At 46.9% G+C, this 13,181-nt stretch overlaps 1 protein-coding gene across 2 annotated transcripts; it reads right to left on the bottom strand.

Annotated features, from left to right (window-relative positions):
- Positions 1-499: 499 nt before the first annotated feature.
- LOC122944741 (40S ribosomal protein S15a) lies at positions 500-11,877 on the bottom strand. Of its 2 annotated transcripts, none has more exons than XM_044303324.1 (5): positions 11,754-11,877; positions 9,624-9,761; positions 9,429-9,508; positions 6,601-6,686; positions 500-631 (listed from the first exon to the last, which is right to left on the bottom strand). In XM_044303324.1, exons 2-5 carry the CDS (start codon positions 9,754-9,756, stop codon positions 538-540), a joined length of 393 nt encoding a protein of 130 aa, XP_044159259.1. In that variant the 5' UTR covers positions 9,757-9,761; positions 11,754-11,877; the 3' UTR covers positions 500-537. The 2 variants fall into 2 exon arrangements, with proteins under 2 accessions (XP_044159259.1, XP_044159261.1); XM_044303326.1 differs by lacking the exon at positions 11,754-11,877 and adding an exon at positions 11,633-11,655.
- Positions 11,878-13,181: the final 1,304 nt, after the last annotated feature.

The raw sequence follows: 13,181 nt of genomic DNA, 5'->3' as shown, positions 1-13,181 counted from the left end.
GTTAACCCCTCAGGTGCTTCGGATCGCAGCTACCGCTCAGAGGTTGGGAGCCGGCTATGTGATTCTGCAGCTCCCGCCTCCTGTATATGAATTAATGAGATTTCTCTTCAATGGTGGCAGGGTGCGCCCCCCCCCCCCCTCCCAGTATTAATCATTGGTGGTGCAGTGCGTACAATGGCGCTGCTCCCATTAGCTGCACAATGAACAGTATGTCTATATATCCACAAATTTCAGAAGCACATAAGCAACCGCTATGTGAGATTGAGAACCCAAGCCACCCAGACAAAAACTGGAGTCACTTCAGCAAAGTGTGCAGAGTTGGGACATTAAATGCATTAGGACAGTTCTACGTGGACGCTGCATGCTGGCTACTTCCAAAATGAAAGCAGGGTTCACACACCAAGCCAGACAAGGTCCCCAACATGGAAACTGTAGATTACAACCTGGCTGTGATCAGCTGCAACCAAGTACGAAACGTAAGGACATCAGGAGACAAGAGTTTTGATAACAGTTTATTTTCCTGCCTGTTTTTTACATTTAGAAAAAGAATCCTAGGATTTTGCCTCCTGTGTGTTTTCGCCTTGCTTCCTCATGGTCCATGATGCCAGCTGAAGTGGTAAGCACAATGTACCTGCAAAACCAAAGAAGTCCAGTTTATATGATAGCCTGACCAAAAACCAAGGTCTCACAGCATCTTCAATGTGTATTTATCAGATAATCCGACAAAAAAAAATAAACAAAATTAAAAAAAAAAACATCAACCAAGGATAGTTCAGCATGAAATACTGCAAGCAGAAAAAATGACCAGGACCCAGTTTTCACGGACATCTGAATGGAGCCTAAAGTGTGGCTATGTGAAACCAGCAACGTATCCTTTGTGGTCTGCAAATTACAGATCCGAAAAACATTGATACCGCCCACGTACATCTGGCATTTTCCCTTTCCATAGGTGCCACTCTAGGTTACAAATAGTCCACGAAACAGACAATAAGTGAACATGTTCTTTTTCTTTGCCGGGGCCACGGGAGGGATATATGGATGCGGACAGCACAGTGTGCCGTCTGCATCTTCTGGGGCCCCATTAAGATGATAAAAATAAAATTTAGGGTCATGTGCATGAGACCTTAACCTAGAAACACAAGCAAGATATTTTAGGGGAATATCTTGCATCTTCTGTGGCTGTTTTTCTGGCTCGTAAAACAAGTAATGAAATTCAGGCTTTTTTTTTTTTTTTTTAACACAGGTTCTTGGGTGGCTTTTTTTAGTCACACAGTGATCTCTTCAGGCTTTTTCCTAGAGATGTCTATGGGAAAGTCTGAAAGACACTGCTACTTTCGGCCACTTTCAGACAAGCATATTCAGTCTGGGAAATGCACCGTGTGGGAGCAGTATTTCCCAGACTGAACACTGCTCCTCTGCTGTGAACTCGCAGCATGATGATGATCTATGACACCGTGAATTCCTTCCTGACCACGAGCCTGCTGAACTGCAGTCACAATGCAGGGACTAGTGTTTGCAGTATTGAGTTTTAAATCTGTTCCTAACAAACCCACCAGCTCACTACGTAGATAAAATGATACACCAAGAGCACAGGTAATAATCCATATCCCCAAGGAAAAGAACAAAAACACTACTGGCTCAAACACAAGTGCATCTGTCAGCAAATTTGCAGCTATGAAACTGGCTGACCTGTTGGGCTACTTTCATGTTAGCGTTTTCAATTATGCTATTGAGATCCGTCATAGGATCTCAATAGCGGAAGAAAATGCTTCAGTTTTGTCCCTATTCATTGTCAATAGGGACAAAACTGAACTGAAGGAAACAGTGAACCAGAATGCATTCTGTTCTGTTTGGTTGCGCTCCCATCGCGGACAGAATAATGCTGCAAGCAGCGTTTGTCCGTGATGTGGAGCAAGACTGATCCGTCCTGACACACAATACAAGTAAATGGGGACGGATCAGTTTTCTCTTTACACAATAGAAAACAGATCCGTCCCCCAATTGACTTTCAATGGCGTTCATGACGGATCAGTCATGGCTATAAAAGACATAATACTAGGGATCAACCGATATTGATTTTTTAGGGCCGATACCGATAATTTGTGAACTTTCAGGCCGATAGCCGATAATTTATACCGATATTCTGGGAATTTTTATTTTTGAAAAAAAATCCCACAAGTCTGCTGAAAATTAATGTTTATTGTTAATGTGTATTTTTTTTTTTTGTAAATCTTTCTTTTTCATTTATACTTAATATTTTGGTGTTTTATTTTTGTAACTTTTTTTTTTTTTTACTTACTAACTTTTAGCCCCCTTAGGGACTAGAACCCTTGTCCTATTCACCCTAATAGAGATCTATCAGGGTGAATAGGAGCTCACACTGTCCCTGCTGCCCTGTGCTTTGTGCACACAGCAGCATGGAGCTTACCATGGCAGCCAGGGCTTCAATAGTGTCCTGGCTGCCATGGTAACCGATCGGAGCCCCAGCATTACACTGCTGGGGCTCCGATCGGAGGAGGGGAGAGGGGATCCTGTGGAGGGCGCACTGCGCCACCAATGTTTTTAATACTGGGGTGGGGGGGCGCACTGGGGTTGTCCAAGTTATATTTATTGATGACCTATCCCCAGGATAGGTCATCAATATCAGATCGGCGGGGGTCCGACAGCACCCCCTCCGATCAGCTGTTTGAAGAGGAGACTCGCATGGTGTCAGCGCTGCCTCCACTGTTTACCTTCTAGCCGTTGCATCTGCAGTGGTGAGCAGGTGTAATTACACCCAAGCCTCCCATTCATTTCAATAGGAAGGCTTGGGTGTAATTACACCTGCTCACCACTGCAGATGCAACGGCTAGAATGAAAACAGTGAAGAGGAGGCAGCGCTGACACCGTGCGAGTCTCCTCTTCAAACAGCTGATCGGAGAGGGTGCCGGGTGTCGGACCCCCGCCGATCTGATACTGATGACCTAACCTGGGGATAGGTCATCAATAAATATAACTTGGACAACCCCTCATTTATTCATATACAGGAGGCGGGAGCTGCAGAATCACATAGCCGGCTCCCGACCTCTATGAGCAGTAGCTGCGATCCGTGGCACCTGAGGGGTTAACTACTGCAGATTGCAGCTACCGCTCATAGAGGTCGGGAGCCAGCTATGTGATCCTGCAGCTCCCGCCTCCTGTTGTATATGAATAAATGAGATTAAGCTTCATTGGTGGCGCAGTGGCCATAGCTCCTCCCCTCCTCTTGTCCCCTGTCCTTTCATTGGCAGCAGCAGCAGCACAGGGGGAGGAGACACTGCTTCCTTCTCCCCCGTGCTGCTGAGGGAACACAGAACGCTGTCAGCAGCGCGATCTGTGTTCCCCATACGCTATCGGAATATCGGCAAAATAAATGCTGATACCGATAGCGTTCAAAATCCTGAATATCGGCAAATCCGATAATCGGTCGATCCCTACATAATACAACCGGATACGTTCATGACGAATGCATGTGGTTGTATTATTGTAACAGAAGTGTTTTTGGAGATCCATGATGGATCTGCAAAAAACGCTAATGTGAAGGTAGCCTTACCTGTGCACTTGGCAGCTGAAGGCGTCCGTGTTGGTCCCATGTGGTCAGTAGTAAAGCCTACATAGATTGTGTGTAATGTAAAGACATGCATCTGTTCTGTTTTTTTAACTTGCACTTGGCTTTAGCTCACATAACTAATCGGCCAAATGGTCCTGTCTAAGTACAGAGGGAGCTGAGGCTCTAGGTGTAATGGTAACACCCCCGTTGCTCCTAGATTGTATATCCTTTTTCTCAGCAATGCGGGCACATACGAACATGGGGACCAACACAGATGCCTTCAGCTCAGCCAGTTTCATAGGTACAAATCTGCTGACGTGCCATTAAATTAATTGAACATTGGTGGTCCTATGGACACAACCTAAATTCAAATATTTAATAGTAATTGAATAGATGTATAAACCTTGTAAAAAAAATCTATCACAAAAGTAGAAACAAAATGGTTAATATACATATGAAATATACTCCAATAAAAAAAGTCACTTCTCATGATCTGCAACACTCTGGTAGACAATCCACTTTAGACTCAACATGGACGTAGAAGATAGGATCAGAGCCATCCACTCTGCCTTAGGGCTAATGAACGAACATGTGTGCCTCATGCTGTTAAAGGTGTGAATTTTATTCTATATTTTGTATATCTAGGATTGTAATGAGTTAACTTTTCCTACTTCCAAGTGCCCACCCACCCCCCTCTTTGTTTCAAGACTGGAGAGGAGAGAGAGGGGGGCAAAGAGCTGTGCTGTGGAAAGTGTCTGATTTCTTATCTTTCTACAGGTGTCCCATAGAGTGTGGTGGAATGCGCAAGCCAATCATATGGCTTGATATGTATATATTATTCACTGCCTATAGAGAAGCACCTCCTTGAAGTGTCACATATGACGTAGGCCATGGATGTCAAACTCATGGCCCTCCAGATGTTGCAAAACTACAACTCCCAGCATTCCCCAATAGCTGCAATATGCCCAGGCATGATGGGAGTTCTAGTTTTGCAACAGCTGGAGGGCCACGAGTTTGACATCCCTGACGTAGGCAGTATTCTTGTTGGAATAAACTCCATTACAAAATGGCGATGGTAACCAGATGTTTACATTAGTTCACATTCCAAAGTAGGACCCAGTGCGCAGAAGCCAGGGTGCTATCTCCTCTCTTATCTCTTCTTCCTTTTTGACCAATGAAACAATGTTTTAGCCTCAGTGAGGACTGCCCTCTTCTGAAGATGTATATACGCTAACCCCATGTAATAAAAAGTTAGAGATTGCTTTGACCAACTTCTGTGTCAGTGTCTAGTCTCTCAGCCACGCATGGATATTAACCCCGGGGGGAGGGGGGGGGGTTGATTTGGAACACCAGAGTGCATCTTAAATGCCCTAATTTAGGGCGGTTTTAACACTGAACTGCAAATTGTGATCGGCACTGCACAGGCACTGTCCATGCTCAAATGCAGACCCATTCACTTGAAGGGTTCCACGATGCACAAGAGATGGTCCGCACCGCAAAAATATAGGACATGAAATCCCACAGATGTGCTTGATAGAGCTCCTGATCCATGCCTTCCCTCCACAAAAAGATAGGTGAAGTCCCATCTTTGGTCTTATCTGGTGGATGTAGACTGCACCAGCAGTTCGCAGTCCGTAATATGGGCAGTTGGGCACAAGTTTGTGTGCATGAGCCCCTAGTCACATATCCGTGATCCACAGACGGGTGTTGTCCACACTCTCCACAGACCGCACACATACCCATTCATTTTAATGTGTTTACACAGTGTTTTAGCACGGAATCAAGCCTCATTGTTGTCTGTTTACAGATCTATCACTCCCATTATATAGTCTATGGGCCAGTGAAAAAAAAAAAAGACCCAACACAGACGTAATTTTCAGCTGTGCAATGACCGAGGAACACAGGAGACATGGAGAGCAAAAATACAAACAAAAATAAAACAAGACTTTCGTGGATGAATCACTGACCATCTTAAGCTATATCGATAAACCAGAGCGATCCAATTTTCTATACAGTCTACCTCCACAAAGGCCCCGTGGAGTAAAGTCTCCCGAACTGTAGTAGATCATGTAACCCGAGTATACTGCATTCATACGTACTGCATATTCTATTTTTTGTAGGCGATTAGTGATTTTTTATAAGGTTTATACATCATTCATTTACTACAATTTGTGTCTGCAGGACAACCAAGGTTCAGTTAACTTACTGTATAAATCCATATTCCTGAGGAGGCAGTGACGTTTATATGCAATTTCCTACTGACCAGCATGTAACATCTGGTTGCAATGATTTATGCCATTTAAAAAAAATACAATTAAAGCGGCCAGCCTGAAAATTTGCTGAATGTACAGAGACGCAGCTCTAACCAGCAGCAAGCGTACACAAAAAAAAATAAAAATAAATCTGTTGCCGATTTTAACTCCATTTACAGTATACATAGATTCCAACAGATTACGCTTCTATGGCAGATCTACTGGCTGGATTTGTTTTCCCCCCCCATCACATTATACACCGCTTGTTTCCATGGTTACGATCAACCTGCCATCCAGAAGTGGCGGCCATGCTCGCACACTATAGGAATAAGTGCCGGCCTCTCTGGTGACCATGGGAGCACACATAGGCTGGTGCTTTTTTTTTTTTTTATAGTACGCAAGCACGGCCACCGCTGCTGGATTGCAGGGTGGTCGTAACCATGGAAACAAGACATGTATAGTGTGATGGAAAAATTTGTCTAGCGAGCAAAGGAAGCAAATTAGTAAGTGGCTTGTATAAACCATCTACACAATAAATGCCATTTACTGAAGTGACAAAATCCCTTCAAGTCAGCTGACCAAGGGGACAGTCTTCTGTTTTTAAAATCTTTGCTCCCGAGTACAGAAACAGCCTTTCCCTTATAGGCAAGTCTGCAAACTCATGACTCCATTCACGAGCACAAGTACTGACCAGTTTACCTACAGATAAGTTGGGGGCAATTTTTTATTTTATCATTTAACCGATTTCCCTCCCGTATGAGACCAATGCTCGTCACTCACCCAAACTGACGTGAAGGCAGGAGGTTGTTCTGCCACTTCTCCAGATCCTTCAGCTGCACATCAAATCTGGGGCTGATGACGCCACACTGCAAGGACAATCAAATAGAAAGGTTGTCATGATCAAAGTTCTGGTCCAGTAGGATCATCAACCTACACCCCCCACCAGGTTACATTAGGGGCTTCCATTCTTCCTTCTGTCTCACTCCTGAACATTGGCAAACTTTACAATGAAGGGACAGTAAGCGTCCTCAACACGGGTTCAGTTTTTCAAGCAAGGTCTGAACATTTCCATCTACTCAGGCACGGTCTTGGCCTATCACAGATTATAATCTATGCTGACCTGTTTAAAGGGGGTTGTCCAGTCTTTCAGTGGGGTCCAGCACCACCAATCTGCTGTTTTGCGCAGCTCCATCACGTTCACTGTAGTGAACAGAGCTCATCCCTCCAGCGCTGCTGCCATTCACTTCAAAGGGCCAGACTGCAGCGACAAGCGCTGTCCACCACCATGTTTTTGTATGCGCCAACTTCAGAGGCTGAGGATAGGCCATCACTTAAAGGCTGGGCAACCCTTTCAAAAATAACCTCATATGATCTAGAAGGTGTCTGCCGGAATCATCGCTGCTCAATATACTGTTCTGACTTGGTTCTGTTAAACTACAAAATGGCCCAACCACAGAAAAATCTGTTGATCACTTCTATTCACTGACCGCGCCTTTCCTACAACTGGAGACATCTCACCAGAGGCTCCCACATCTGCCCCCTACTGGAGGAAGCTTTCTGTGTAAAGTGGATACTCAATCCTTTTGTGTCAGAAAACTGGCAGACAAATCAGTTTAGCACAATACCAGCTTGTGGCAATTTTTTCTTCTTTAAATTTAGTGCCAGCTGGAAACTGTCTTTATACGAACACTGTGGAATACACAAGTAATTTCAGTACTGAAAGTGACAGTTATTTCAGGTACTGGCCCATCACAGCACTACACCAGTGTCCTAATAGGGATCCATGGTAATGTGGATAGTGTAAGGCAGGGGCCACAGGGCGATCTTGGCCCTGGAACCCGTTGCACGACCAGGAGCCATTAAAGAGTAGAAAGAGGTTCAGTTCCGACATGCCCCAGTGGATATGGCCAAGCACACATGGTTATGGTGGAGTCGGGGGGGGGGGGAGAGAGTCATCAGCCAACACAGGCAGCTGTCCGGCATCTACCAGGGTTTACGCCATTCTGTCACAAGACATGTAATCTCAGTAAAATGGCGATATTACACGACATAGCCGGGCACTGCATGCAGTTAAAGGGCTGTAGAAAGATGCAGATGTCTCATCACGAGAACTGTACTGTTGGATACTGCAGTCACATTACGAGATCGCACAGAAAAACATTCACCATTTAAGCTCCTAAAAACAGATCTGTCACCATAGACTGAGGCTACTTACACACCAACATTTTTGATGGATCAGCAAAAAACTTTTCCGTCACGATAATACAACCGCTGCATCCGTTCTGAACCAATACGGTTGTATTATCTAACATCACAATGACGGATCCGTCTCTAAAACCACTGTAAGTCAATGGGGGCGGATGCTTTTTCTCCTGTGTCAGAGAAAACGGATCCGTCTCCACTGACTTAGATTGTGTGCCAGGACATCTTGCTCCGCATCCCAGGATGTTCTAAAAAACGCTGCTTGCAGCGCTTGTGCGCGTCATGGAAACGTAAAGAAGCGGAACGGAATGCATTCTGGTGCACTCTGTTCCGATTTGTCCCCATTGACAATGAAGGGGGACAAAGCAGAAGCATCCCCCCCCCCCCGCTATTGAGATCCTATGACTGATCTCCATAGCGGAAAGGGCAAGAGCAAATGTGAAAGCAGCCTAAAATGGTTTTCAGTAACGGATCAATTTTTTCCTGTTTTTATGAACGGACACAGAACGGAAAGCTGCCATAACGGAAGACAACCTGATGCATCATGAATGATGCCAATGTGAAAGCCGCCTTAGTGCAATAAATCACACGTTTTCATAATGTGGACGCCAAGCCCTAGAGCGGTTATCCAGGAATAAGTAGATTTTCCCTAATGCGTGCAGGCTGCCTCAGTAAGTGAAAAATTCATACTTGCCTGCTCCCCGCTGTTTGTGGCCACCCCACTGTAGAAGCCAGTCATTGGCTGCAGTGGAGCGTATCACCATGCCCACGCTGCGCAGGAAGAAAACAAGCCGTGGACCGGAAGATGGACGTGCCAGAGAAGAATCTTCTGCTTACAGAGGCAGGCAGCAGACATTAGGGAAAACTACTTGCTCCTGGACAACCGTTAAGGCGCCATTACAGGTTACTGCTAAATGTCCGGCCACACCTGGACATACAACTTGAAACAAAGGTGAAGAGATCCAGCAATCAGCAAATGAGGTACCATAGCCACAACTCAATCCACACCTTAGCTTGTGCGCCATATACCGCTTCTTATGAGAACGTTCACCAGCAGTGCCAATCAGCTGTAGGTTAAAGGAGTTTATCCAGAAGCCATCAGTTCGGCAGGGCTGGTGTACTGCCGATCCCCCACGGGTCACCTGCTTCTCAGCCAAACGGCAGCCAGTGACATTTACTTGAATAGGGACGTGCCACCATTCCCAGTGCTATGGCCTTCACTTTCAATGCACACCAACCAATGGCATATCCAAGCGACAGAAGATGGAACAACCCTTCAAATGCTGACTGTTACAGGACAATTCGCACCGAGCCACACGATGTGTATAAATGTTATACATGGCAAAGGCGGCACCCGCGGGGGTCTCAGCACAGCCATCTTACCCCCACTCCCCTTCGGGTCTCACCTTGTTTAGTCTGCCTGTGAGATTGACAACTATTTTTCCGGCCCTGTGATCATCAATAATTTCAAATTCTCCAATGTAACCTGCAATAGAAAAAAAATAAAAATAAATGAATGGTAAAGGTCAGTCGTGACGGCCTGCACAACGCCAGGGAATAAGAGCAGTGAGGTGGAGGGGGTAATAGAAGGGGGCACTTACCGTGCTTCATCATCACTGTCAGGAATCGCACGATCACTTTTGAGCACGGTCTGATGAGAACCTGCCGCTTACCACGTTTCTCTGCATTGTTGATGCTTTTGAGGGCATCGGCAAGCACGTTCATGCGCACCATGGTGCCTGCAAGAGAACAAAGTGACCGCTCAGACCACAACATGAGAAAACTGCGCCTGGTGCCCAAGTGAACGCTGCTACACCCGGTCCATGGACGGTGACAAAAGCCATACATGACACTACATCACCCGGCAAACATCCATGCCATGAGTGACGTACCGCCAACCATGACGAGCTTCATATCGGGGAAGAAGTCAAGCTACAGACTAGAAATTGTGAGAGAATGCCCACTACCAGCAAAGCCACTGCACGGGCAGATGTCCCCTTGGGAAATGCCACCTGCGGGGCAGACCCACCCAATAAACTGCAGTGATGATCTGAGGCCGGCTTCACATCACTTCTAATCCGTCGGAAGAACAGAAAAATACGGATCCTTTACTTCAGTCATTTCCATCAGATCAGTTTTTTTCTCCTCACGACAAAAATAACGGAAGACTGAAGTGACAGGACACATGCAGAATGAGCACAACGGAGGCTCAAAATAAAGGATTCTCTTTATTCCTGTTCTTCTGACGGATCTGAAGAACAGAAAACTGAGCGCGATGTGAACGCAGCCTTATGCTGACCTCTACTGCGGGGACAGACAGTGGAGCACAGAAGTGGGCAGCGCCCCGAGCGCCGGTCGCACTGGCAGACATTCATTTTAAGACAGATCCCATTAGGTTCCACTTTCTTATCACACCGAGGGCTCATGCACACGACTTTTAGATTTCTGGTCCGTTTTTCACGGATCAGTTGTTCCGTATGAGTTTTTCCCCTCTGATTTAAGTCCTCTTCCATTCCGTTATTCCACAAAACCCATCCGTATGGTTTCTGTTTGCGATCCGTTTTGTGGATTGGAAACAGTAACTTCTTAATCACCAAACACAAGAGCAATAAGGGCTGGTCATGGCGTTTCTACAGTATGGATCCACAAAATACGGATGACATATGGACGTGTTCCACATTTTTTTGTGGACCAGTTGACTTGAATGATGAAATTAGATACGTGTGCATGAGCCCCAAGACTAAACCGTCCCGCACATCACAGGACAAAGAGGTTCATGTGAACTAAGCCTTAGGGCTGGACTACGATCACTGGTCAGACGGCCGATTACACGGACAGATCTTCTGTGTCACCGACTATTGGTCTGATTGGACAGATAATGACCACAGGCCTTACTCCGGGCATCACACATACATGGCATATAACTTTACATCAAGGGCCCGCAACCTCCAGCTTCTGTGAAACTACAACTCCCAGCATGCTCAACTAAGGATATTCTGAGAAAAGCCAAAACATGCAGTACATACTGGGAGTTGTAGTTTCTCCACAGCTGGAGGATGCTAACCCACATTTTCAGCACTAGGTACAGACAGTGTTGGGGTGTACGAATACTCAGTAGAGCGCCATTCTTAATAGTCAGAATAGCGGCAAAACCTGCAGAACTCATAAATGGCGCTAGAATGGCGGCGCTGGGGCATCATGTGATGGATCAAGCACCACATTGCCTCGATTCATTCAATGGCAGACAAGCAGTGATCTGCAGCCTCTACCACTGCATCACTACAACTCCCAGGATGCTATGAGATCTGAACTGCGTCAGTGCACGCTGGGGGTTGTAGTTTCACAAGAGCTGGAGACCTCACTAATGACAGGACTACACCGCCCATACTGAGAGTAGTAGTCCTGACAATACACCATACAGGGGGAAGTCCAGACACATCACAGCCATGACACCCGGGAGCCAGTGACCCCACAGCCCAACACCCGGCGGGCGGCCCGGGCACTGCAGGCTCCGGTAGCCACACTCCATGCACAGGACTGAGGCAAGAAGGAACAAGCCAGGGTTCACGTCCAAGCTCAGCCCCGCTACAAGACCGGAGCGCCGCCATACCGAGCCGCCCCGACAGCGCCGCTCCTCCGCTACACAGCCGCACCCCGGCGAGGCGCTCCGGGGCCGGATGGCCGAGATACAAAAGGGATTTCAGTCAGGCCCGGGCTAGTGACTTACTCACCGGGTCTGCAGTATGGCGGAAAGAGGGAGGAGGAAGAACTCGCGGGGAGATATGGGAAATTGTGAACTCTCGCGAGATTGTTTGACGAGACGAGCTCTGGGATATAGGCGTTACTAATCTATTGCCGATCCCAGTGAATGAAGGGTTCATGTGGATTGATTACAATAGCCTACGCAGCTATCTGTAGAGTGAGATGTGCAGCGGCCATGTCACCGGAGAGGAGTTAGGAGGTATCCTGTCAGGGCTCGACTGGGAACCAAAGGGGTAGCGTCTAAAGTCCGTGCGCCGTAAGGACCTAGTATTGTCACGTGACTTGCTAAAGTCACGTGGGTTTGAAGCAGCCGCGGGATGTGGCAGAAGGGAAATATGTTCATCCTGTGCCCTGTTTTAATAAAGATTAGTAATGTAAGAATAATGTACCGGAAGTGGCCCCTAACATAAGTAGCCAGGGTCAGCAATACCACAGCGCAGCACAATATACTGCCCCAGCAGAGCCGAATACCACAGTGCAGCACAATATACTGCCCCAGCAGAACTGAGTACCACAGTGCAGCACAATATACTGCTCCTACAGAACCAGATACCACAGTGCAGCACAATATACTGCCCCAGCAGAACTGAATACAACAGCGCAGCACAATATACTGCCCCAGCAGAACCAGATACCACAGCGCAGCACGATATACTGCCCCAGCAGAACTGAGTACCACAGCGCAGCACAATGTACTGCCCCAGCAGAACCAGATACCACAGTGCAGCACAATATACTGCCCCAGCAGAACCGAATACCACAGCGCAGCACAATATACTGCCCCAGCAGAGCCGAATACCACAGTGCAGCACAATATACTGCCCCAGCAGAACTGAGTACCACAGTGCAGCACAATATACTGCTCCTACAGAACCAGATACCACAGTGCAGCACAATATACTGCCCCAGCAGAACTGAATACAACAGCGCAGCACAATATACTGCCCCAGCAGAACCAGATACCACAGCGCAGCACGATATACTGCCCCAGCAGAACTGAGTACCACAGCGCAGCACAATGTACTGCCCCAGCAGAACCAGATACCACAGTGCAGCACAATATACTGCCCCAGCAGAACCGAATACCACAGCGCAGCACAATATACTGCCCCAGCAGAACCAAATACCACAGCGCAGCACAATATACTGCCCCAGCAGAACCAGATACCACAGCACAGCACAATTTACTGCCCCAGCAGAACTAGATACCACAGTGCAGCACAATATACTGCCCCAGCAGAACTAGATACCACAGTGCAGCACAATATACTGCCCCAGCAAAACTAGATACCACAGTGCAGCACAATATACTGCCCCAGCAGAACCAGATACCACAGTGCAGCACAATATACTGCCCCAGCAGAACCAGATACCACAGCACAGCACAATATACTGCC

Source organism: Bufo gargarizans, chromosome 8 (genome assembly GCF_014858855.1).
Source record: "Bufo gargarizans isolate SCDJY-AF-19 chromosome 8, ASM1485885v1, whole genome shotgun sequence".
Classification (NCBI taxonomy): domain Eukaryota; kingdom Metazoa; phylum Chordata; class Amphibia; order Anura; family Bufonidae; genus Bufo; species Bufo gargarizans.
Note: the sequence above shows the minus strand (reverse complement) of the source record. Positions and strands in the feature narration are given on the sequence as shown.